The 26,731-nt window shown below is 43.9% G+C and overlaps 1 protein-coding gene across 1 annotated transcript in view; it reads right to left on the reverse strand.

Annotated features, from left to right (window-relative positions):
* ITGA9 (integrin subunit alpha 9) overlaps positions 1-26,731 on the reverse strand; it is a 333,429-nt gene that overhangs the window by 31,473 nt on the left and 275,225 nt on the right. The window contains exons 24-26 of the mRNA XM_028107025.2: positions 6,782-6,907; positions 4,852-4,971; positions 1,069-1,170 (exon numbers count right to left, since the gene is read on the reverse strand). Of these exons, the coding sequence (XP_027962826.1) occupies positions 1,069-1,170; positions 4,852-4,971; positions 6,782-6,907 (348 nt within the window). The remainder of the gene's footprint in view (positions 1-1,068; positions 1,171-4,851; positions 4,972-6,781; positions 6,908-26,731) is intronic.

Genomic DNA, 26,731 nt, shown 5'->3' on the forward strand with positions numbered 1-26,731 from the left:
CTGGTGTGGCTCTAACATCCCTCTCCGCTTCACAGACCCACATTCATTCTGGACCAGCCGATGTTCTCGTCTCTTGTTCACCACACAGGAGCAGGACTGAGGTTTCGTGGTGGTCCCCAGAGACTTATTCTTTTAGGGTCTTATAAGAGTGGGCTTTGGTCGGCTCCCCATTCTAACCTTTAGGTGCATGGTGTTTCCGTTGTCGATGGGAAATAACTTAACCTCCTTTTCTTCGTAGGTACATAATCTCTAGGAATTTATCACACTGGTAAATTTGTCACAGCAACATGGACTCTTCCAAGAGTCCCCTGAGGGAAGATGGATTCCAGGGAAGGGGTACAAAAAGGTAGCATCACTGCCTAGCTCAGTGGCAAAACAAGTTCAAAGGCTGCCGTGTCCCCTTTCTTTCTGCCTAGGATCTGAGTATGGGTATCAGGGATGCGCCTCCCCTCCCTACCCCTGAAAACCAGTAAAGGGCAGTAAAATCCCAAGGCCACACTTCTCCTCCAGCCTCTCCCACACCCCCACATTCAAGCCTCCCAGCTGCTGTGCCCGCCTATGTCTCTGAGGCCTGCCCCCAACTGCACTTTATAGAGGACAAGGGCATAGAGAATGAAAGAATGTTCTAGGGCTTGGAAAATTGGATGTGACCTCTTTTAAAGTTATTCAAACAACTTGTTTTTAAAATGCCCAGTGTTTATCCATGGAGCAATGTGATTGGGGAGGCAGATGAGGTTTCAGGGAAAGGTCTGAGAAAGATAAAAATAGTCTTGGCTTTCAGAGTGGAAATCCAAGCCCTATCAAGGGTACTTCCAGACTATTTTTCCTTTGGCCAGTCATAGCAGGGAGCATTCACATAATGATGGCCCGGTAAAGAACAATGCTATCACAAGAGCAGACCGCAGAAGTTCTCCATGGGGGCCTGGAAGCCAAGGCAGGCCTGGTCTTGGGTTTACCACAAAGCTGACATCTTGGCTCAGAGACCGTCTTTACCCTCAAATTCTAGCAGCACGCCACCCAGATTCCCTTACCCTCCGAGGAGGGCTGTTCTAGGGGTGGCTGACTCACCATCATCTCTTCTGGGTTCCCATTGGCTATCTCCACCACCCTCAGGGCAGGGTCCACCTTGACCTTCGCGCGGGTCATAAACTGGATGACAGATGAACTGTCCTGTGGAGGAAACAACACAACTCAGTGACGGATTTTTTTTTTTTTTTTTTTTTTTTTTTAGTGACAATGTCTGGGCCTTCAGGTAGCGGGAAGAACTAAATTCCAAGATTCCACATGGGCCAGACCAATATGTTATCACTGAACTAGATACCTCCCCATCCCTGGCACCCACATACAGCAGAGCTTTCCAGTCTCTCTCTCTCGAGAATTCGCTTGTGCCATGGTGGATGCTGAAAAATTGAAGTTTTGCCAATCATCAATGCATGCAAGTTTGTGTGCTGTGGTTTCCAAGTGGTAAGAGCCACATATTTCGATATTGATACTGACATATTCACAAAGAGTAGAAAATAAATAAAGCTGTTTAATTGTGTACAACAAATCCAGGCCTGGCATTCCATAGAAGGCATCTGATTTCTATTTCTCAAGCATCTTCCTGCTCTGACCACAACCCTCAAACCCTTCACATGCGTTACTTTTAACTCTTTCTCGACCCTTAAATGAGGCTGCCTGGGAGTCAACCCCACTAACGTGGAGAGAGGGGACCATGGAGGGGTGAGAAAGGGAAACATCTGGCTTAGAGGTGATGGCCCGAAGAGCAAGGAGCCTGGGGTAGGTGTGGACTCATCTAAGACTCAGGAAGAGCCCACCAGCCAGAGGCAGTTGCCAGCCTTGGGGGGGTGGGGCTCAGATCCAAATAATGAGAAAATGGCTCCCAGGCAGGGATGGAGGAGGAATTTGGAAAAAGGGCAAAATTATGACTCAGGGAAGGGTCAGAAGCTTGAGCCTGTGGTACAGACGGTGCTGCACTGACCCCGGATGGAGGAGCAACCTGGTTTCTGGCGGGTACACCCGAGCATTGGGAACGCACCTGTGGGGGCGGCTGGGGCTCTGCTGGCAAGGTGTCGCCTGGCACACCCACCCACATCTCCACAGCCTGCCTGCCACACAGGAGGTGCACATCACAAGCCAGCTGTGGCCCAGTGATTAACGGTAGTGGTATTTGGGGGAGTACCCTCTCCTAGAAAACAGTTCTGAGGGAGCCCTCTGCCCCTCTCTGCCGGAGAAACCACAAAGGCCCTCCTGGGAGGACACATGGGGATGCCACTTTGTGTACTTTACCTGGGAGCTATGCACTGATTATTGCTCTTTTTTAAAACAGCAATAAAACCAATTTTGAATGCTTCAGGGAAGCTTGTTGCTCAAACGGACTGCGCCAGTGAGCTCTCATTAAGCACTAAATAATTGTGTAGGCAAATAAGCTTTTTACCAATTTAACGGTTTCGCAGAGTTGTGGTTTTATGTGTCAGGATATACTGTGTTGGCAATCTTGGATCGTCGTCATCTCGGATGTCCCTACAACAATAGCAATGACCACGACGGTAACCGTCAGGGCTAAAGGCCGAGCAGATGGGCCTGCCACGCGACAGGCCCCTGGCAGTTGCCGAAGAACACTTTCAGAGAAATCGGAATCCTCTGCTAATATACAAAGTCAGACCCTACATTTCAAATGAAAACTTGTTAAGATCGAAACAATAAGACCTCAAATTCCCTGGTCTGGGGCCGGACCTTGAGGTCAAGGAAAATAAACACAACTGTAGGCCCAGGCAAACCACATGGCTGGAGCAGCTCCATATCCTTAGGGAGGCCAGAGGGCTCCGGGAGCCGGCTAGCGCTCACTCCCCAAGGGAGGTCGTGGCTGGCTCCGGGGGACTGACATTCGGTATTTCAAGCCGTAGGAGCAGCTGGGGCCCCATCTGGTTCCAGGTCGGCCTCATTTTAGGCTTTCCTCTGCACCTGGAATTTCTGGTTTCTGCAGAAAGGGCACTTTCAGGGAGAATGAGCCTCTAACACCTACAGAGGACACCCCCCAGCTGTCTCTTGGGGTGCAGACTGGGCCGGATGGTCCTTGGGAACAGCAGGCAGTGGGACATGGCCCTTGGCAAAGGGTCACCACGGAGCACTGGGAGAGAGGGAAGCTGAGGAGCAGGCCACAGGGCTGTGTGCAAGAAAGGCCTTAGGCCTTGCGGTTAAATTAAGGACAGATGACTGAAGTGCAAGCAGCCTACACCTGGGTTAAGGGTGAAAGAGGAATCAGAGTGGCTTTCTGCCCTCGGCGCCATAATCAGGGCTCTGGTGACAGTGACGAGTGTGGCATGGGGAATAAAACTGTCTCCAGGGCCATCTGTCAAGAAGATGAACAGGACAGGTAGGATTACGGGATCCTGGGGACCCGTGCCGGGAAGGCACTTCCTGTGATGCGGGCCTTCCAGACCCCCTTCCTGGAATCCCAGGACAGCCACTGGGGATCTGGCTCCTCCCTGCTCCCTTCCCAACGCTGTCCTTTTTTAAGGGAGAAGCACAACAGGGAGTCACTGCTGTGAGAGCCCAACGCACCCCAAACTGATCTCCCTGCGAAGGAAGCCAGACAGACGGAACTGCGCACAGCTCTGCCTGGGTGTGGGGGGGGGGGGGCTGCGCCAGTTACAGATGGAAAGTGGGCAGAACATCTTGCATCCCCCATGCCTGGGACTTCTCAGGTCAGCATGCTACTGCCACACCTAATTTAAAAACTAACATTGGAATGACTTTTCTAAAGATATTCATTCAGGTTTATACTGAACACATTTAGTTCTTCCAGAGGAAAATAAATAGAATCTCTGTGGCTAACAGGCATATTTTATCTTCACAAGTGATTATTTTTAAAGCATCTTGTTGGACGTGGCCTTTCATACTCAGCAGCTCTTATGTTAAAATAAATCAGTGACTTTGTCTGACATTTTTTTAAGAACCACTAATTCACTAGAGAGGTATAGAAATACCTCCATAGAACCTCATGGAGCCCTCTGCTCCAAAAACTGCTGTGCATTTGTCTTTGTTTTTAATACCATTTGACAGTATTTTTAAATGAGCCACTTTTGATATGATAAACTCATAATAGCAAAGTCACCTGGAATTCAAAAGTTGGACTTCTCTGAAATAAGGTGTTGTCCAAACAAAGGACTGGCAAACTACCACCCAGGGGTCAAATCTGGCCCTTTGCCTGTTTTTGTAAATAAAGTTTTATTGGAACACAGCCCACGTGAAACACGCCCACTCATTTGCAGATTGTTTATGGCTGCTTTCACAATACAATGGCAAAGCTGAGCTGTGGCAAGAGGCTGTAAAGGCCTGTAAAGACTGAAATATTTACTACTGGCCTTTCACAGACCACTGATTTAGAACGGGGTCCTAAGAGCAGCAGTACTGGTGTCACTTGGGAGCTTGTCAGAAATACAGAATCTCAAACTCCACCCCCAGGCATTTGCATTTTAACAAGGTCTCCAGGTGATTCTGATGCAAGCTAAAGTCCAAAAAACTTAAATGTGCAAACAAAACACCTGGGGAGCTTATTAAAATGAAGACGCTGATTCAGTAAGTCTGGGTCATAGAGCCCAAGATCCTGCATTTCTTTTTTTTTTAATTCTGCATTTCTAATAAGTTCCCAGGTGATATGGATACTGCTGGTCCTCAGAGCACACTTGGAATAGCAAGGGTCTGGTATCTTCCACCCCCAGCATCCTCTAGCAGCAAATTACCGATGGCACTTACCAGAAAAGTTTTAAAAGGGGCAGGGAGAGTTCTGAGAAAACCCGCTCCAATGCTTTTAAATGAACCCAAAGAGTGCAGTTCCCCAGGTATTACCTTCTTCAATATTTCTGTGTTCAGCAGCATGTAAATGTCTATAGTACGACTTTCTTCTTTAGCAAGCGCACTAAGGTTACAGTGCATCGTTAGGCAAGAAATTCCTAGTTTTTCACAGTCCTGAAAAGAAAAATAAGAGAACTGTCAAATGGTATTAAAAACAAAGACAAATGCACAGCAGTTTATGGAACAGAGGGCTCCATGAGGTTCTATTCTGGTCACTAAGACAATCCCATGCCGAGGAATTCCATAAGAAGGTGCAATCATTCCTTCTTGCCACTAGAAGGCAATAGAGGGATTTCCTGCCCTGCAGGCACCTGAGCATACTTTTTGTCAAGCAAATGGGAAAAAGCCATCCGCTGGTTTACTCTACCAAAAAATTGGATTTCACAAGGAGAAATAATTGTTTTTCAAAAGCAAACACATTTACATATTTCAAAAGCATTTTTGTTATGAGTTCGGAACAAAGATGTGTTTCCTACATGATGTAATTTTTGCCTGTATGGTGGCAAATACGCTTTTGTGCTCTTTTCAGGGAGAACAAATAAGAGGGCTGAGAAGTCACAGGATTGATGGAAACATATGAGTAAAGAAAAGCACAGGTTTGACCAAGAAAATACGTGAATCACCAATAGAAACCTAAATTCCAAATTAAAGTTATAAAAGAGGAATTCTTCCAAAAGATGTTTGGAAGGGTTTCAAGGGTGGGGTAAGACTGTCAGTCATATACAGAGTTGTGTCTGTCAAACCACTAGATATCAATGTACCTAACAATTCTAAGGGCTTTTAAAAATAGTTGTATCATCAGCACTAGCTAAGTAAAAACAGAACAAAACAAAAAACAAAAAACAAAACCAAGAAAAAACGTCAAAACCAAAAAAACACCCCCATATCCCCAAGTGGCAAACAGCCATACATTCTCTTTCAGGAAAAAAAGAGAAAAAAAATGTGAGGGAGATGTGCCCAGCCTGAAATAAGGAGCTAGAGAGTTGTAACCAAATATATGGGGGAAAGGAGGCTTTGGGAAAGCACACAATTCCATCTTCAACACCCTCACTTTTAAAACAATGGAGGTATAACTTACATATAGTAGACAGAATTAAATCTTAAGGGTCCATCTTGATATATTTTACATATTTATACCCAGATCAAGATACAGAACATTTCCAGTACTTAAAGCAGGTTCCCTCAGGCCCCTACCCCTTTTGATATTCCTTCAAGAGTAACTACCATCCTGACCTCCAATACCACTGCTAGTCTTGTTATTTCTGAACTTCATGTAAGTGAAATATTATGTGTGCTTTGGCTCCAGCTTCTTTCAGGCGTTATTATGTCTGTGAGGTTCATTCATGTTGCTGTGTGTGGTAGAATTGTTTGTTACTCTGTAATACTCCTGTGTGTGGCTACACCACAATTGTCTACCCATTCTCCTGTTGATGGGGATCTGGACTGTTCCCAGCTTTCCGTTATAAGAAGATTACCGTAAACATTCTTATCCACGTCTTTCGGAGGACATCAATACTCATTTCTCTCGGGGATATACCTGGGAATGGAAGTGCTGGGTCATAGGGTACAGAGATGTTTAGTTTCCGTGGATCCTGCCCAAGAGTTTCCCACAGTGCTTGTAGGAGAACCATCACTCTTGCTTAGACTCATACTAGGTGGAGAAATGTTTTGCTTTGTGCTTGGTGGGTTGCGAAGGTTTTCCCTTTGCCAGGCAATGGAATTTGGAATGTAAATTTAACACTTTGATTGAAACCTCAGGCTGAAAAATAGGAGTTGACCACAGTCCTTGTGACTTTATACGCCAATTGATTAAAACCAGATTTGGGAAATAATAAATGCCAAATAGAAAACTGGCCTCTCATCTCAGACTTACGTTCCTAGTGAGGACCACCCATGTTAACCCAACTAGTAAGCAAATCCTTACCAAGACTTTTCTTCCAGACTTTGTGAAAAAGGCAAATATTGTATGGAAGATATTTTCTTGCTCTTGAGGGATGATGCAGGGGGTTGGGTTTTTCTGGAAGGAACAGTTTCCCTTCTCTTGGCTCACCTGAAAATGAAAAGAAATCTGTCAGAGTGGTCTGTCCCAAGAATGAATCCTGAGCCTGGATTCCCTTGTTGCAGGGGTGATAACAAAGTCCACACTTTCCCCTTGTCCATTCTCCAGTGGACAGTACGGCTGCAAAGCTGAAGGGCAGAGTAGTAGCCTCAACCACGCCAAACAATCCTAAGTCCTTAAATAACTGAGATGAGATGGTACACAACATGCAATTGAGATGTGACTAGGAGACAGTAAGATTTAAGGAACAAAACAAACCCTACACTTTACGGTTTCTAAAGCACATTTATAAACCTCCTTGTAGCTACTCTCTGAGGTGAGATTTCATGCTCTTTGTCTGGATGAGGAAACTGAGACTCAGGTTAAGTCACTGGCCAACAATCACAGAGTCCAGAACCCAGGTTTTGAACCCAGGTCTTCTGAGACCAAGCCCTCATGCATGGTCCACTGCCAGAGGTTTTCAAACTGTGTTCCATAGAACTCCCAGGGTGCTGTAAAACCCCACAGTCATCTCCCCAGAGAGGAGAAGAGGCATCTAGCAGGACCCCTCTGGGCCCCATTCTCTGCTCCAACTAGAGCAGCAGCTACATACAATGTCACTTAAAATGAGGGTTCTGCTAAAAAAAAAAACAAAAACAACAACAACAAAAAAACAAGTTGGACAGCTAACCCACTGAGCCATACAGGAGTTTATATGCCTGTGAGCTCTTGGTGAGTTATCTGATTTTGCTTCCGATGGCAGTAGCAACCATGCTGAGCAACAGCAACATTAAAAACAAAACACACTGAAACAACAGTTTATGGTCTCCCATGTTGGTTTCTTTGAGAACAACACTATTTTTGAGGAAATGCTGAAAAAACCAAGACTTTTTATACACATCATCATACCACACTGGTTGTAGCTGAGGACTAGACAGAACTGAAGGTCAAGTGGTAAAATTTGTAATTAGTAATTCATAATTTAGGATGGTGTTTATAATCCCATTTCTAACCAGAATTATCTGTTTAAATCAAACACTCTTATTTTTAATGCCCTTGAGGAAAATATAGTGTGTTTGAATTTATTCAAGAATGTTTCAGCTCCTCATTCACGGTAGGGAGCAAAACTTAAAAACTTTTACGTAGAGAAACTTCTAACTTAAGCCAACAGTGCTAATCTTTTCATAATGAACTATAAAATAAGACTCCCAAATGTGCTGCATTAATCTCGATTTTTTCTTTGGTCTAATAAACACATACGCCAGGATTTACTATATATGCCTAAAAACAAGTAAGATGAAAGTCTCTTTCCTCAAATTAATTATTAAAAAAGAGAGAGTTGCCTTTACCAATCTCTCATAGTTTAGGATTTATTATTCTTTAAGAATATCTTATAATTTGGGACTGTCTCAATTACTTTACTTTTTTTAAAGATTTTATTTATTTGAGAGAGAGAGGGTGAGAGAGAGAGCACAAGCAGGGTGAGCAGGAGAGGGAGAAGCAGACCCCCTGCTGAGCAGGGAGTCTGATGCAGGGCTCTACCCCAGGACCCTGGGATCACGACCTGAGCCAAAGGCAGATGCTTAACTGACAGAGCCAACCAGGCGCCCCTCAATTACTTTATTTGAACCACAAAATCTGGGAAGACACATCAGCCTGAAACGGTCTCAATCAATATTGGTTTTGGCCGCTTTTAGAGGTCACGAGAGGGAATTAATGGGAAGGAGGAAATGAGATTTAACACAGATTTCGGGATTATTCCTCGGGTGCAAGTGTGTCAAACTGTGCTAAATATTTTAAAGCTCATTTTAGAAAGCAAAACACAGGTCGCTTATGTAGTGAGGATCACGAATAATCACAAGACAAATGAGAAAGACTGCTACAATGTTATGCAAACGAGCACTTGAGTTTTGCCATAAAATTTCAGCAAGAAGCTTGGATTCAAAATATACTGCATTTCAAATCAATTAGACAAATTTGAGATGATATGCTCTGGAAAACGACTAAAAAGTAGCTTCGTCGTGATAGACGCTGATCTCAAAGGATAGACATTTGCATAAAATCATTTCAGGAGACGTGTGAATGGAAAGAGTAATATAAGTTAATATATTATTCTTACATAATTTTAAGTATACAACTGCATGGTTAAGTTAAATATTGTAAGTAGATATTATTTCATTCCGTTTCTAACTTCTTTTATTGAGGTAAAATTTACATTCACAAACATGCATAGATCTTAAGGGCATAGTCTGATGAAATCTGACAAATGAAATCACCCACATCACCACCACCCCAATGAAGGTACAGAATCTGTCACTCACTCCAGAAAGTTCCCTCTGGCCTCTTTCCAGTCCATTCCCATCCCCTACCTCCAAGGCAACCACACTTCTCACTCTTACTAAGTCGGCCAAAAAAGCATTAAATGTACCTCATCAGGGAAGTGGGGATTGTGTTATTTGGGGGTTACCCTTTATTTAGGCACATAGGGCACATCGTGGATAGAAAACATTTTGTTCATCAAGCATTTGAGAACCTGAATGTGTTGTCCTCATGTTCTTAATTCCAATCATTTTTCACTCTGAAGCATCCTCCACTTTCCCTCTGTCTTCTGAGGTGGACATTTGCTGAAAGGCTACTGGAAAAATGGTCCTTCTGCAGCCCTGGGGTGTGCACATTCCTCTGTTGAGATGACTGGGCCTGACCACACAAACACATTGGTCTGGGTTTAGAGAAACAGAATCTCTGAGTCTTGCAGGATGCATTCATCCTTAATTAAAATCAGGGATGGGGGCAGAGTTCCTCCTGGCTCCGCAAATTGGTGCTTCAGGTCTCCAGGCTGGGAGAGGAAGTGTGGGAATGGAGCCCCAACTCAGCCAGTTTCGTTAACTTGGGGTGCGAGGAGCCTGGCACCGTGAAGACCCCCCCCACAGACTGGCAGGAAGCTGGGAATGGCAGGGCAAGTGGGTGAGCAGCTTCTGAAGCCTCAGTGCATGCCAGGCGGGGGCAGACACATGGCTCAGAGCTTCCCTCTCCTCTTTCCCCTGGAGTCTTGGGGGCTAGTGAACAGGGTGCTGACTCCGATGTGATGTGATCCCATGTGACATTTGATCTGCCCCAGTGGAATCTGGAGAAGGGAAGTGGAGACTGAGTCTGTGGTGAATGAAAATCTTAGCCAGTTGTGCTCCCGACTGTGGTTACACGGGCATCACATCAATCGGGGGGAAAACAACATTTTTCTGTGAGGTTCAGGGTGGTCCTCTTTCAAGGGGAGATTGAAGGTTGCCTGGTGTTGCATGAGTCTGATTCCGACTCACTAATCCTGCTACAGACGTTCCCTCAGCTAGAATTGAGCAGCTCAGATCCTGGCCAGGTCATGGAAGGGAAGGAGTCTTCTCTGTTGGATAGATATGTATGCGACAGTCGCAGTAACACCCAACATGTGCGCGGCCCTTACCGTATGCAGGTTCTGAGTGCTTTACACATACTAGCTCATGCAGTCCTTGCCCCCTGGAGGTGAGCGCTGTTATATCCCCATTTTACAGATGGAGAAACGGAGGGGTAAGGGGAGACCAGATGACTACCTGAGGTCCCCCAGTTAGCAGGCCATCCAGCTCCAGAGCTGGTGCTTATAACCATTTTCCTGTCTCTCAGGTATAAAGGCTGAGGATGGCGCTGGGGTAGGAGTCACGGACTGGCAGAAGTGGAGGGAAACCAGACCTTCTTGTTCCCACCTAGGCCAAAAGGAAGGGAGCACTAGCCTAGAAGCCTAGGAAGCCCAGAATCCTCCGTCCTGACCCATTTCTGCCACTGTGGCCAGAAAAACAACTCCTGGCCAGAGCGTGGGAGATAAAAGTACCCGCTGGCTGGGGGGCCAGGCTCCTCCAGGCTGTCTTGGGTTGGAAGGGGGACAGAGCATCCTGGAATGTGGTTTCTGGGAGGCAGCCTGCAGATCACGCAGTTCCTTGGCCTCAGCTGACAGATAAAGAACCAGAGCCCCCGAGTTCTAGGACCCGTCCAAGGTCATGTGACTGCCTGTTGGCAGCAAGAAGTATGCGGTGAAGGAATTCCGTGGCACAGGCGGTTTTGATGAGCCCTCGACAGTCCAGAAGCCAGCCCCAGCTCTGCCTCCCGAGAGCTGTGCCAGTTCGGGTCTCCAGGGCCTCAGCTGCCTTGTGTAAAATGAGGATGGTGGCCTAGGTGGCCACTAAGGTGGTCCTCACCTGCTAATTCCTACTTCGAGGATTATCTGTGCATTTTGTAAGAGCACGGGGCCACCCAATCTCACATGACGTAGCTAAGCAATTGTCGATCAGCCCCTGCTTGGTTCTAACCACCTTCTTTGCCTAAAATCAAGAGGGAAGTACTGTTTTCTTCTCCCATTGCAGACAATTCAAACACCACAGTGCTCATGCCCCACAGCTTCATCTCTGTGGCTAGCCAAGGGCCCTGTGGCCATTTCCCCCTGCTCATCTCTACCCCCTCACTTCCCATCAATTTTCCAGACCATCCGAGTCCAAATGCTTCCCATGACATGGCTGCTTATCTTCCAGGACCTCCGGGAGCTGGAAGAGGTCCATGTCTACTGGAATGTGAATAAAAGGACTTCACCAGATACACACACAAAGGACAAGAGAATGCAGGACACAGTGTCAAGGCTGGATTCTGCCAAGGCAGCTATTGAGGGTTTTCTGCTGGCTTTTGGTCTCCCCACTCCCCTTGTCCTGACCCCAAAGAAAACATTGTGCAAGTCGGAAAGGAAGAGATGGTGGTGATTTGGGAAACTGTCAGGAGCCCAAGAAGATGTGGACACCACTTGGTGGCAGGGTCCAGGTCAGCCTCGGTCAGGAGGGTTCATGGTCAGAAGCCACCAAGGTGCCAGGCCTATCCGAGGACAAAGTGCTCGGGACACTCTTAGGTGGCCTGGCAAAGTCTCGTTTCATAAAATACTGGGTTCAAAGTATGAATCAGGGCGATTCCACGGGGATGATGCCACAAAAGAGAATCCACCTTTTGCATGTTATAAGTCAAAGGAACATCTAGAGCTTTAACTAAAGATTTTCTGGGTTGTGGTAGTCTGGTAAAGGGGCTGGAGGAAAACAAAGCATTTCCATGTTGTGGTCTGGGGATAGGGGCCTGCATAAGGTACCTCAGAGTTGTTTGCTGACCTAGAATTAGAGAGAGGACACAGGTCTTCCCTGAGGTCCCAGAACAGAGTAGCCCTAATGCAGTCTTTGTCCCTGGGTCTGAAGACTGGAGGGACTGAGAAGTCCTTCGATCTGTTTTCTGGGTCTCATTCCCCAAGGGTATCACCCTGGAAACCAATTCCAACTGCTTAAGGCCCCATCCCTGTACAGAGTTCAGACATAAACGGGAATAATACTAGCTAACATTGGTACCAATCTAAGAGCTATGGCATGCACTGAATCTTTATAGTACCCATGCACAGAGAATACACATAAATCAGTAAGGTGACCATACTATTTACTGTCCAAACCAGGACATTTTTGAGAGTGAAGTGGGGGAGTCAGTCAGACAGACTAGTAAGATAGAGACCAATATCAGGGATGTGCCAGGCAAACTGGGACATCTGGTCTCCTTAATTTTCACCCCCGTTTTACCAATGACAAGACTGAGGCCCAGAGAGGGTAAGTAGCCACTCATGTACCTAGATGCTTCGACTGTGGAGGGAGCACACCTCTGAAGCCCTCCCTGGATGCCCCATTCCTGGTCCACCTTCCCTGGGCCCAGGCTGCACAGCGTCTGTCCCCCACACACCCGGACCCTCATCCCACTGTCCATCTGCTCACAGCCCTCAGAGCAGTGGCCCTGCTACCACCATGACTCTTGTCTACAAATTTCTCCCTCCCCCAGCAGTTGGATTGTCGTGATCTGCACTCTAGACTCAGGGGAGGTGGCGCTTCACATGGATCCTGGAAGGTAAAGAGAACTTTCAGAGAGCAAAGCGAGAAGGGGAAGGTAATTCCAGGTGGGGAGGAACAGCATCTGCGAAAGCACAGAGGTTCAAACAGTAGACTTGATCTAGAGAGAGCCTAAGAGTTCAACATGGCTCAGGCATCAGATGAATGTTGGGTAATAGTGGTCAGAAAGGAGGCAGGAGAGGTGGGCCTGGACAAAGAGGAGGGTCTTGCAGGCAAATCTTAGATTGGGGGTGGGGTGGGCAGCTACCCAGATGGCAATGAACATGTCTCAGAGTGAAGGAACCACTCTTCACCTGGAGCATGTGCTATTACTGGTATGTGTTTAGCAGCCTGAGACACAGACATCTCCTTTCTACCAGCATCAGCCCCATTCCTTGATCATCCTCCAGCTGGCTGGGGTCCAGGGCTGGGAAAGGTCACTGAAGTGTCCCTGGATTGATGGACTGCCTTGAACACAGTACACAGACAACAGAAGAGAAATGGGGGATTCAATTAGGGGAATAAACTGACAACAAGCACCCCCCCCCCCCATGAACGATGCTTGGAGTCCTCACCAATGTGGGTCTTAGGGGAAGTTTGATTTAAAAACTATGTTTGTTAAAAATTATGTTTATTAAATTGACCTGGATTAAAGAGGGCACAGGTTTATTTTGAATAACATGTGTTTCATGTTAACTCCCATTTATCTGTTAATCACTGACTCTATGTTCTCTGTTACATCCTTGGGCCACTTTTCCATCTGGTATTCCACCCATCACAGCTGATGGCAACTGGGTCAACATGACCTGTCCCCTGACTTGCCACCTGCTTCTCTAGATTCACACGCCCCTTGAGTTTGAAAACCCAGAGAATGTTCTGAATGCAAGCTTTGCTAATTCAATTACCTACTGCCTCATCTGGGAACTGAGTATCAGAAGATAATAAGCCCCCTTCTCCCACAGGAGGCCGAACACTTACCATAGTAATTTTGGTGATATTTAAAGTTTTAAATAAAAACAATACTCATAGGGGTGCCTGGGTGGCTCAGTCCTTAAGCGTCTGCCTTCGGCTCAGGTCATGATCCCAGGGTCCTGGGATCGAACCCTGCATCGGGCTCCCTGCTCCGCGGGAAGTCTGCTTCTCCCTCTCCCAGTCCCCCTGCTTGTGTTCCCTCTCTCGCTGTCTCTCTCTCTCTGTCATATAAATAAATAAAATCTTAAAAAAAAAAACAATACTCATAAAATGATTGAGAAATCATACCAACTGGCTAATTCGGCTGACCTAAGATGTTTACTCACAGAAAGATAAATAAAATATATATTTTCCATTCACCAAAATATAAACTGTGATAAACAGTCTCTTCCAGTCTTACAGAGCTCCTTAGGTTATGACTTATGTTAAATCACATTGCTCTGATTCACTATTGAGTGTTTCTTGGTATTGACCAAAGAATGGGAAAAGAGGATAATATTTTACTAATAAATCCTAAAACAAATATTTTCGTGTATTACCAGTCATTTCAAGTCTTTGTAATAATACAGACCCAGAATAACGCAGTAGGGGTGGCTGCTCCAAGGTTCCATTCCCTCACTCTGATTTTTCCCCTGAAACGGCACTATTTAACATAAGGGCAGAGAAACCAGTAACAATCCTGGATACTTCCTCCTAATGGGTACGCCTAGCTTTAGGTTACTAATGTATCTGAAAGGTCGAATACACAATTTTTGTGTGCATGCATCATTTCATGTAAAGGAAGGAGTTCTCAAAGGTGTCCTCTGGTAGACCCTCCTGGAGCACGGGTTCTTTCGCTTTGTGAAAAGGGCTCCTTGTTTATCCGTTCAGCAAGTTCTGATTTTCTGATAGTTACCTCTGTGTGTAGCGAGGGACTCCAATGTGTTCATACAAACAAAGGGAAGACACTTTGGTGCTCACAACAATATGAGGTAACAGGAGGTTCTCTGGCTTTGGCCAGTCCCTCCCCACCTTGATCCTCAAATGAAGAGCGTGCTCGGTTTCTGAACTGAAAAAGGTAAATGAGAGCAGAGCAGTCGTCCATAAACAACAGCAGGCCTCCAAACCGGGCAGAGTTGGGGGATGGAGCAGGAGGAGCAAGGAGTTTAAGAATGACCTGGGGTCATTTAATTTCCAGACGGGCAAAGCCAGTAACGTAAAAAAGCCTGAAAAGATTGTAACTTTCCCTTGAGATGTCGCCTCTCTTTCAAACTGAAAATTATTTTCTAAATAAAATGCTTGCTTCCTCTCCTCCCCTCCCCCATCCCTTAAGGCCACCACCACTGTGAAAGGTCAGGGTGTTACTGAGACCAAAACTGAAACAGGAAATAAAGGGGCAAAGCCTCAGAATCAATCTTCCAGAGGAAAGGGAGAGCATAATCCATTGTACAATCCTGACCTCTGTATGAGTCTGCCGTTATTGCATAAAATATTTCACTTCTTAACGATAAAAGCCAATGATTTTTCCCCTTCAGCTTCTCTAGGGTTTGGTGAAAACAATGGCATGCCCTCCCCACTACCCGCCCTCCTTTTCCTCTGGGTGTGGCCAGCCAGCCTGCTGGAAAGCTAGAGAGAGAGAGAGAGAGAGAGAGAGAGAGAGAGACACGCAGGCTGCCACCAGGGGACACAACACAGCCCTTGGAACTGTAATTTAGATTCTGGGTCTAGCTTAGACCCAGCTTATGGCAAAGAACAAAGTTCCTCTCCATCGTACATTAAAGGATAAATTAACACACCTAGTGATTCACGGAGTTACTGTTGCATTTATGAGATGTATCACTTTATAATTATCCCTTTATTAAAAAATAAAGGGGTGTCTGGGTGGCTCAGTCGGTTGAGCATCTGTCGAACTCGGTTTCAGCTAAGGTCATGATCTCAGGGTCATGGGATCGAGCCCCGTGTCCAGCTCCGCACTCAGTGTGGAGTCTCCTTGAGATTCTCTCTCCCTCTGCCCTTTCCCCTGCTCACATGCAAGTGCTCTCTCTCTCAATAAAATAAAATAAAATAAAAGTAAAGAACAATCATTTTCTGATTGCTGTCTCACGTGTAGCCATCTGTCTGACCTCCCACACAACTTTCTGAGAGTATATACTTCAGAGCAGTTAAAAGAGTAACCTTAAGTCTAAAGTTTCAAGATTTCACGAGAGGCCTAAAATATGCTATTGCTCCTCAGTTTGGATCATTAAGGAGAAATGAATGAAGCTGGGCTTCTGGACAGCTGGGGGAGAGAATCACTTCTCAGCATCTAACAAGGTTGAGAAAGTTCCTTTTTGTCAGAAGAAACATGGTGTGTATGTCAGAGAGAGGAGTTTTCCTGTTTTTGTGCTTCTGAAGCATCCACAATGAGTCCTGGGCAGGTTAAATGAGAACCACGTGTTTCTGGGCAAGGAGCGATGAGCTCTGTTTATCCTCAGTGAGATTTCCTGTTAGCAACTTCAGTAACAACCCCTCACCCAGCAATGACCGGGCTCTGTGTCATGTTGCTTTTAAGGAATGAAGGGAAGTAAATGGCATAATCACTGACTTTTAAGGCTTATCCATGTCGGGGACCAGAACAACCGTGCACCGAAGCATGGGCATTCCAACTGGCCCACATGCTGGCGACGAAGCGTTAATGCTTCCAGATGTCATAGCCGCCGGCGGCCGTGAGCACAGGACCCTGGGCTCCTTGATAAGCTGGCGCCCTCAGTCAGCAGGGAGATGTCACTGCTGGCTTGATTCATGCACTCTGTCCACAAGGGTTAGAGGGCAGCCTCTGGACCACACTGTGCACGGACAGCCCAGGCTGAACCTTATCCCCACCTTCCAGAGGGTGTGTGTTGAATGTAAGCTGTGCAAAGAAACACACACTTTCTCCCCCTAGCCAAAACTAAAATTGACCCAAGAGCCCAGGAACGTAACTCTCTTTCCAAAATTCAATCAGCCATCTCCCCACTTTTAAGTGTTTGGCTTCTGTTGAGAAAAAAAAAACAAAAAAACTGAAGCCAACCTAATCCTGACTCATTTCAGGAACTTGACTATTCAGCTCACATTCAGACATATGCAGAAGGAAGAAAAAGGAAAAAAAATGGCTTGAGGCCATTGCTGAGATCAGTGGACTTGATTCTGTGTGTGTGTGTGTGTGTGTGTGTGTGTGTGTGTGTGTGTTTGTGAGGGAGGAGAATGTTTTCATGAAGTCTCTGACCAAAATTTGTGGAGTTCAAGTTTGCTCTTAGAAGGCTTCATTTCTCTTATGTGATTCAGCCCCTTATTTCAAAGTTTTACCTTTTTACTTATTCCCACATTAAATTAAGGCAACCTCTGCTGTGAGTTAAGGGAAGTTGCCGAAACATCTAGGCATGGGATTTCAACTCAGTGCAAATCTACTGAGTCCCTAGGACATATGAGGTGCTCAATAGATGTGCTGCAGGGCATGCAGGTGTCTAAGGACACACACCCTATGCTAAGGCAGAAAGAAATACTTCCGTTGATTTTAATAGAGTGGGCGTGGCCAATTCTTTCATTTCTCTGAGCACATACTACGGTCGGGGCACCATAGCTGGGGATACACAGGAAACAAGGCAGCCATGATTTTCCTGTAATGGTGTTTTCAATCTTGCAGAAGAAGACATACAATGAAAAATAGTAATTTCAGACAATGGCAAGTGCTATGAAGAAAATAACACAGGGAAATGGGATAGAGTTGATGGAGGTTTGCAACATTAGCTCAGGTGGTCAGGGAAGACCTCAGGGAAAAGATGAACTTGGGGCTCAGACCCACACTACAAGAAGGAGCTGGCCATGCAAGGATCTGGGGGGAGGGTGCTCTCAGAAGAGGCAGGTGCAAAGGCCCTGAGGCAGGACTACCCAGGAAGGTATCTGAGAGGGCATGATGGAAGAGAGGATGTGTGAGAATTAGGTCTTGAGGAATGAGTGGGCTTTCCATAGCCAGAGGGAAGGAAGAAACCAGGAGGTCAGGAAGCCCAGGGAAGTGCACAGTGGGTGGATCAGCAGCCTTCACAGTCCAGAGTGGCTGGAGGACAAGGTCAGACACAGAGGATACTGGAGGCAATGGCCTGGAAAGGTGGATGGGAGGTCATGCCGGGTTTTAGACCACATGTTTCTGACCATTAAGATCTCCTTGTTGGGGCACCTCGGTGGCTCAGTTGGTTAAGTGTCCAACTCTTGATTTCAGCTCAGGTCATGATCTCAGGGTCATGAGATTGAGCTCCGTGCTGGGCGTGGAGCCTGCTTAAGATTCTCTCTCTCCCTCCCCCGACCCTCAAAAGAAAAAAAAAATCCTTGCTAATCTTTTTACAGAGAACCCCAGGGGTGTCTCTGAGAGTTACACAGATAAGTTAATATGAGTAGAAGGCAGCGAGTTCTCAAATGGCAAACCGGTTCCTCAAGGAGAAGAAGGCACATCACCCACAGACTCTGCATCCTGGGGAGGGTTTCTAAGCCTTGAATTCTTATTAGCAGGAACCTCCCTCCCAGGATGAGTGCTAGTTTGGTATATAGGAAAAGCCTTAGAATTTCTACAGAAAAGTTGAGGTAGAAGGTGGGGGAATAAAAGAAACATATGTTCACTATGGAGGAAAGTAATAGACATTGGGGAAAAAAAGCGAGTTGTTCAGTTTTGGGTTATTTGTTGGGTTGCTTTAACGTGCCAGACCTGGCTTGTGCACAAGTTTTGGCCTCCAGCAAGCTTGCTGCAGGGCAGACTTCTTGTTGCAATTACCCTCCAAGCATAACTAAGTCATGAAACCCAGGACTTCTCTCCTGCAAAATATGCCTCAACCACCAGCCAGCTTTAAAAACCAGTGTTACTGTCCACTGCTGTTGCCAGTGACTAAGTGATTCACTTTGCGGCAGAAAGCTCCCCCAGGGTGACTCCTAATAAGCACACACACAGAGGCTCCTGGATGTCCAATCTGGACACTGCACAGGGCCTGGGGTTTCACAGGAGAGAAACCAAGCAGAGCTAAATGCAAGGAGAGAGAATTCCCAGGAAACACAGACTTGCCAAGGCCTTCATACACAAAGACCACATGACAACCTCCTGAGACAGCTCGAGTGCCCCCACCCTGAGTGAAGGTCTCAGCAACCACTCCTGAAAACTACAAACTTTCTCATCCTCACCCCCTTGTCTCCTTTGTTCTTCCCCAGAGCGTTTACCATCATGTAATACGCTATTATATTTTACTTATTACTTGTCTCTACCAGAATGTAAGCTACACGAGGGCTGGAAATTATTAGTTCTTGTCTGTTTTTTCCCTGCAGCAGAAACCAGTGCTTGGCATATGGTGGGTGCAAAGCATTTGATGAATGAATGAACGAACATGTGGATAAAAGATTCCCCACAAGAGGCTTGCTTGGCAAAGACTGTCATCACCCTTTTATAGATGGGGAAAGGGAAGCTTGGAGTGATTTAAGTAATATGCTTTAGGCCAGGACTTCTCAATATTAATGTGCAAATGCATCACTGGGGATCTTGTTAAAATGCAGATTCTGACTCAGCGCCTCTGGGTGGAGCCTGAGATTTTGCATTTCTACAATTCTAACTTCCAGGTGATGCTAATGCTGCTGGACAGCTCACATCCGGACAGAAAGATGTCATGAGGCCTTGCAGGTGGCTGTGCAGTCTTGTGGTTAAGAGTGAACACTAACTTAGCCACTTACCAACTCTGACCTTGGCACCTCCCCCTGCCTCTGCTTCCTGGCCAAATTCTCATGAAGATTAAATGAATTTGTCCAGGTAAATTACTTGGTACTGTGCCTCATCTGTAACAAGTTCTTAATAAAAATGTATTATTATTACTCCTTTTTTTTTTTAAACTGAATCTAACAGCTTCCTCTCACAATCCTAGTGGCATATTATTTTCTATTTCACCAAAATTCACATTTATGCTGAGAACAATGACATCTACATCTTCTATCAAAAAGTTAGAAATTTCTGCTGGATACTTATTATGTGAGAATTTTGAGACAGGTTCCTAAAAGTGGAATTGTTGGTATTCATATTTTAAATTCTGATAGTTACTGTCAAATTGCCTTTTACACCAACAGTATTTAAGAGGGCCCATTTCTCCTCATCTTAACCAACAATGGATATTAATAGTCTTTTGGATTTTGCCAGTTTAATTGGGGGGGACCTTATTTTCATTTGAGTTTACATTGCTCTGATTACCAGTGGTACTAATGTTCGTCATTTATTTGTGTTTGTTTGTTTATATGTTTATTTGCCATTAAAACTTTTGTGAATTGCCTGTTCATATCCCTTCACCCATTTTTATAATTTTTGGCTTTTTCCTTATCGATCTGAAGACATTTATATATTTGTCTGTTAGCCATGTTACAAATATATTCTCCCAAATATCTTTTAGTTTGTGACATTTTATGATCACACACAAGTTTAACATTTTTATAGATTTAATCTGTCAATCTTTTCTTTGTGGGTTCTGGATTTTATAACTTGCTTGGAGGAAGAGTTTCCCATCCAAAGATTATGAAAATATTCAGTACTTTCCACTAACATTTCTTTTTATATGTAACTTTCTAAACCACTTATTTTTTTTCCAGTGAGGTAGATTTTCTGTAATTTCTTTCCAAATGGATAGCCAATTGTCTTCATATCATTTATTGTACAGGAGTCTATATAACTCCACTGTTTGGGGGTTAATTCTTTCATCAGATATTTTTTCTGCCCCTTTCTAGCTCTCCTTCTGGAACTCCAATCATGTGTATTTTTATGCATATACTTTATGGTGTCTCAGAGGTCTCAGGCTTTGCTCATTTTTCTTTACTGTTTTTTTCTTTCTGTTCTTCAGATTCGATAGTCTGCACTGATCTATCTTCAAGTTTGCTGATTCTTTGTCAGCTCAAATCTGATACTGAGCCCCTCTAATGAATTTTACTTTCAACTCCAGAATTTCTACTTGGCTCTTTTTACAATTTCCATCTTTTTGAGTCATTGTTATCATACTTTCCTTTAATTCTTCAAGTATGGTTTCATTTAGTTCTCTAAACACATTTTTTATAGCTGCTTTGAAGTCCTTGATGACTAAATCCAACATCTGGGTTCCTCAGACGCAGCTTCATTTGATTCCTTTTCTCCCCCTGCACAGTTTACCCTGTTCTGATTTCTTCATGTTTCATAAATTTTTTTAAACTGAATGTTTTAGATAAATATTGTGGCCACTCTGTATTCTTACCCCTGCTTTGGGAAGTGGTAGTTGCTACTTTTTTTGTTTTGCTTATTGGTTTAGTGCCTTGCTTGGACTAATTCTGTGGAGTATGTTTCTCCTGCAATGTGTGATGTCTCTGCTCCATATTTATTTTTACACTTGTTTTATTTTTAAGCCTGGTTTCCTAGGGGTTGTCCTGGGTCGACATAACTTAGTGATCAACCAATGATTGGCCAGAGGTCATACACAAATACCTTGGTCCAGTAAGGCTTCCACCCTTAGCCAGTGGATCAGTGTGTGGCTTGGGGAATGCATTCAAAGGTCAGGTAATTTATAAGCATGCCCCAGCTTTTACTTTCTGCATTCACAAGGCCTCACATTTAATCAGTTGATTATCTCAGATTTCCTAGGGGATAATAACACTGTTTGTCACAGCGATACTCCTGTTTCTTATTTTTTACAATAAAGGTTATTCATTTCTTTTTATCGTCAAGACCTCTAACACTACTAAATCAAAGAAACAAAAGAAGGAGCTCGTGTCTTGCTCCTCACTTAGGTGGGACAGCTTCTAACATCTTAGTATCAGGTTTCTATCCTATAGGTTCTATAGGCTTCTGATGGAGGACTTTTGTCAAGTTGAAGAAGTTTCTTTCCATATCTTCCTTATGGGAAATTTAAAAAAATACCATAAATGTATGTTAAATTTAACTTTTGTCTTTTCTGGAAGCCCTCATCCTGATAATTCTTTTAATATTCTTTTTTCTTAATTCTTTTAATATTAACAGTGAACAATGTTAATGTCTTCATAAAGAATCAATGTAGCATTCCTGGATGACACTGTACTTTACTCAGAATATGTTCTTCTTCTAACAGGAATCGCTTTGCAAACATTTATTTAGAACTTTTGTATCTGTTTTCAAAGTGAGTTTGGCCTGCAGTTTCCCGTTCTGTTTAAGGGCCCACTCTTCATTTCTGGTTAATGACCCAGAGTATGTTAGTCTCCTAGGATGAGTTTTTCATCTTTTTCTACTCTCTGGAAGAGCTTATATAACACAGAAATTATCCATTCCTTGACCACTTAATAGAACTTGCCTATATAGCTACCTGGGCCTGGTGCTTTTTAAAGGTATAGGTCTTTGGCTACTTTTACATTTTTTTCTAAGGTAATTGGTCTAGTTAGACTTTTCATTTCATGCATTTCTTTGAGGTTTTTTTATGGGAATAAAATTGTGAAAAGTAATAGAAGTTAAAAATCTTCTCCATATGATTGTAGTTCATCATTTCTAGTGTTTTTGGCATCATCCCTCTTTTTTATTGCCTGATCAAGTTTGCTATAGGTTTGTCTGTTGTGTTGGACAAATCCCTGCCCCCACCCCCCAGCTTTTGGTTTTATTGATGTGGAATACTTTTGTTATTGTTCTTTTTATTTTCCTATATCATGACTTCCACTTTAACAATATCTTCACTTTATTTTCTTAGAGTCCAATTTATTTAATTGTCCCTTTTCTAGCTTTTATGTTGTTAATTTAGTTCACTTTTTTTCAGTCTTTCCTGTTTTCTATGTATATGATATTTTCTTCCGTGTGGGTTTTGTCTGCATCCCACTGGTTTTGGTATGAACAAGTTTCACTATCCTTTATTTGTAATTTGTTCATCCTTTCCTCTTTTTTTTTTTTAATTTTATTTATTTATTTGACAGTGAGAGAGAGAGAGAACAAGTGGCAGGCAGAGGGAGAGGGAGAAGCAGGCTTCCCGCGGAGCAGGGAGCCCGATGCGGGGCTCGATCCCAGGACCCTGGGATCAGGACCTGAGCCGAAGGCAGACGCTGAACGACTGAGCCACCCAGGCGCCCCCATCCTTTCCTCTTTGATTTCTTATCTAAAAAGTTAATTCAAATGGTGTTCAAAAATCCCCAAGTGGTTATGTTTTTGGTTGGCTGTTTGTCTAACTTTAGTTGTTAGCTTCCAAGTTTATGCACTGTGGTCTCAGAGGGTGGCCTGAGATTTGCTTTTGTGATGTGATACATGGGTAATTTGTGAATATTTGCCTATGTTGAAAAAGAATGTGCATTCCCTATTTACGTATTAAAAACTCTACAAATTGCTCCATATACATTAGCTTCTTCAATCCTCACAATGTATTAGCCCATTTTACAGATGAGGAAAAGAAGCTTAGAGAATTTAGGTAATTTCCTCAAGGTTACCAAAAGCTGGTAAGCAGGGGACCACTATTGAAATCCAGACATGCTTACTCACTCTGTCTTGGTGTCTGTCTGTCTCTCTAAGAGATCATGATTTCTAGTTCCATTATTTAAATATTTATTATTTTATGCCTACTTGTCTGATGATATTTGAGGAAAGTATATAAATTTTCCTGCAATGACTGTGACTGTCAATTACTCCTTGTATTTCAATCAGGTACCACTTTATATGTTTTATAGCTGTGTAGTTGGTTACATAAAAGTTTGTTTATATTACAAATTATCAGCAGACTGTGTCTTTGGTCATTTTGAAATGCATTTTTTTTTTTTTGCCCTGTTTAATGATGTTTTTTGCTTCAATTCTATTTTGTTTGCCATTAATACTTTTATACTGTTTGCTTTCTTTCTTTTTGTTAACATTTGCCTTTTTTTTTTTTTTGGATACGTTAAGGCTCATTTATAAAGGTGCATTTCTGATAAATAACTTATGTTTGGATTAAAAAAATCCAATCTGACAGTCTGTCATTTACTAGGGCATTTATTTCATTCATAGTTATTTTGTTTGGATTTATTCTTGCCATCTTATTATACATAAACATGTGTGTATGTGTGTGTGTATTCATTTTTTCTCTTCATGAGTTCCTTTAAAATTCTTCTTTAGTGGTTTGGATGTCCTACATGATTTTTATTCTTCTAAGGAGCCATTAAAATTTTTATGTATTTAAACATTTTATTTTATCAAAGTCTTGAGCTAAGTGGTAGAGAAACTCTTCCACAAATAAGACAAGAATCTTGACTTGCTTTCAGTTCCATTTTTCCTGCCTTCTAATTCTTATACTGTGATCATTTGGATCTCCATTCCAAATTGTTATAAAATAATGGAACAATAAGTTTAACTGGCTTTTTTGGAGGGTCCTTTTGTGCTATGTTATTAGGAAATCCCTCAGATTTCCAACTCACAGTTTTGTTCTTTTCTATCCACACTATTACACAGCTCATATACTTAGGTTTTTGTTGAGTGATCAAAAATTTAAATTTATAAAACGCTAGCTTATTCTATTTCACGGAAACTGTTTTTGCATCTCTCTGAAGACACCAATCTTGCTCATTCTAAAATCTTCTGTTTGCTTCAGTATTACACCCTCTGGTATTAGTTTTTTTCTTTTCTTTTTCTTTTTTTAAAGATTTTATTTATTTGAGAGAAAGAGAGTAAGTGAGAGAGAAAGAGAGAGCACAAGCTGGGGGGGGGCGGGGGAGGCAGAGGGAGAAGCAGATACCCCGCTGAGCAGGGAGCCTGATGCAGGGCTCCATCCTAGGACCCTGGGACCATGACTGAGCCAAAGGCAGACACTTAACTGACTGAGCCACCCAGGTGCTCCAGTTATTCTTTTGATAGCAGTTGGTGCCTCTCTGTGCTAGGGTTGGTGCTCCTCATTGAGTGAGTGATTCTTGGTGATCTGCTCATCATCTGTCTGTTCTATTTACTGTGTCTACCTCTGGTGAGTGGGAAGTGGGTAACACTCCCAGGAGGGGTGTGAAGTAGAATACGGTATGAAACACATGAGCTTTGGAGCCAGACAGACCTGGTTACACACCCAGCTCTACTGCTTACCAGCTGTGTGATGCTAGGCAAGTCTTTGAACCTGGTTCCTTAACTTGGGATAATGACCTCCCTTTGAAGAGGCTGTGTGGATTAAATTTGACAGCACATGAATACAGGCCATTAAAGCCTCAGGACAGCAGTAAATGGTATTTGTTTTTTGTCAGTTATTTAGGAGAAATTTTCTTCATTCTTTAGTCTTTGATTAAATGTGATCAATTTAATAGTCCTGACACCACTTTCATTAAGAAGCTTCCCCAGATCATCCCAGGGGAAAGCAATTCAGCCCTCCATTTCTAAGTTTAAGCTTTTGTGTGGTTACTGATATATCAGGTACATCTTTCCTTTATAGGGATATAGACTTGTCACAAATTAAGTGAAGTTCCCATATCAACTGACTCATTTTGGCAGAAATTAGATCATGGACAGCTTTGTCTGATGTGCCTGCATGAACGGGGTGGGAGGGGGGTTTACAATTTACTAAGATATATTTCTAATGGACACTAGTATTAACATCATATTGATATCAATACCCTAAATGGTGCCCTATGGCAAAGTTATTGATGTGTCTCCTTGGAAAATTATCCCTCATTCCCAAACTCTTTTACCTCCTGGAAATCAGGTCAGTTCTTCAGAACCGCTGCCCAAAAGCAAAGGCAGAGCTGGCCAGAGAGGTAACCTTTTTCAGATGGTTTTGTAGGAGGAACAAAGAACGGAATGACATTTCTTTAATGTCTCTTCTAGATTAATACTAGAGTTCTTCGAAAGATCCAGACTTTCACCTAGAATATAGTTCCAGCCCTTTACTCTCTGTAAGCTGTCATTTAGGACTTTCTTCCTTCTTGCATATTTACAAGAGCCAAACTCCAAAGCCTCCTCTTCCAGCATCAGAAAGCTGTTCGCAGACTGTTTTTCAGTGTCAACAAGTAAAGTTTGAGTCTTGAGACAAACCTCCCATCCTTGCCCTTGAACTTCAGACTTTGTGAGTGAGACTTAACTTTGCAGTGGGATGACCACCCGAGTTCCGATGGCCTCCCATCTGCAAGCCATAAAGCTTGTGACATATGTGCTAAGTTGGTTTTTCTGAGGCCCAGGCCCAGGGGCTCCACTAAAAGGCTCGTCTGTGCAGAGAGACTACAACAAAGTGAAGCCATTACATTTCCCAGGCCCATTCTCATCAAGCTGTGTGAGAGGTCATATCCTCACTTGAAACAGGAACCTTCTCTAAGGAGCAAAGGCTTGCCTCGCATAGGCTGTCTGGCCCACAGAAGCCACTGCCCTCTGCAGCAGCCCAGGGTCATTTCTTGGCCACATCCATGTGTGCTTAGACAGCTTCTGGTATCAGGGGGCTTGGCCTTCCCCATTTCTAAGTCAGGAGAAATGAAGGAGCAGATCCACACGCGCACAGAAATGATGCACCCCAGAAGGAATGATTAACTTAGCAACTGTCACAGGAAATGACTGTGATGTAGTACTTCCTGTCACACTGCCCAGATATCTAACTGCAGTATACTCTGGAGAAGGTATAAAGAATGCTTACCTTTGCCTATTTGTATAAGAGCTAGGGCACAGAGAATCGAGGACCAGGTCCTGCCTCCATCAAACACTTACAACTAGTGACCTTTCCCTCTGTCTGGAATGTTCTCCCCTTCACATGTTCTTCCGGTGAACTACTACACATCCTCTTAAGCCCTGACTCAGAGAGTCTGCATTTCCTGTGCCCTTCCCAAGGTGGGATTTGCACCTTTGTACCGTCCCTGGTTCTGGGCATGCCTCTATGACTGCATCTGTTCCACAGTATTGCAATGATGTTTTCTAGGTCGCTCTTCTGCAAGACTGACTTTCTGGGAGTGCTGTGTGACTTATTTGTCTTACAGAGGCTGGCACGGACTAAAGAAGTCTGTTGTTTCTCCCCTCTTGCACACTCTTTCTTTCATGGTT

Source organism: Eumetopias jubatus, unplaced genomic scaffold, assembly GCF_037043125.1.
Source record: "Eumetopias jubatus isolate StellerSeaLion01/CBP00866 unplaced genomic scaffold, mEumJub1_p1.0 scaffold_1, whole genome shotgun sequence".
Lineage (NCBI taxonomy): Eukaryota > Metazoa > Chordata > Mammalia > Carnivora > Otariidae > Eumetopias > Eumetopias jubatus.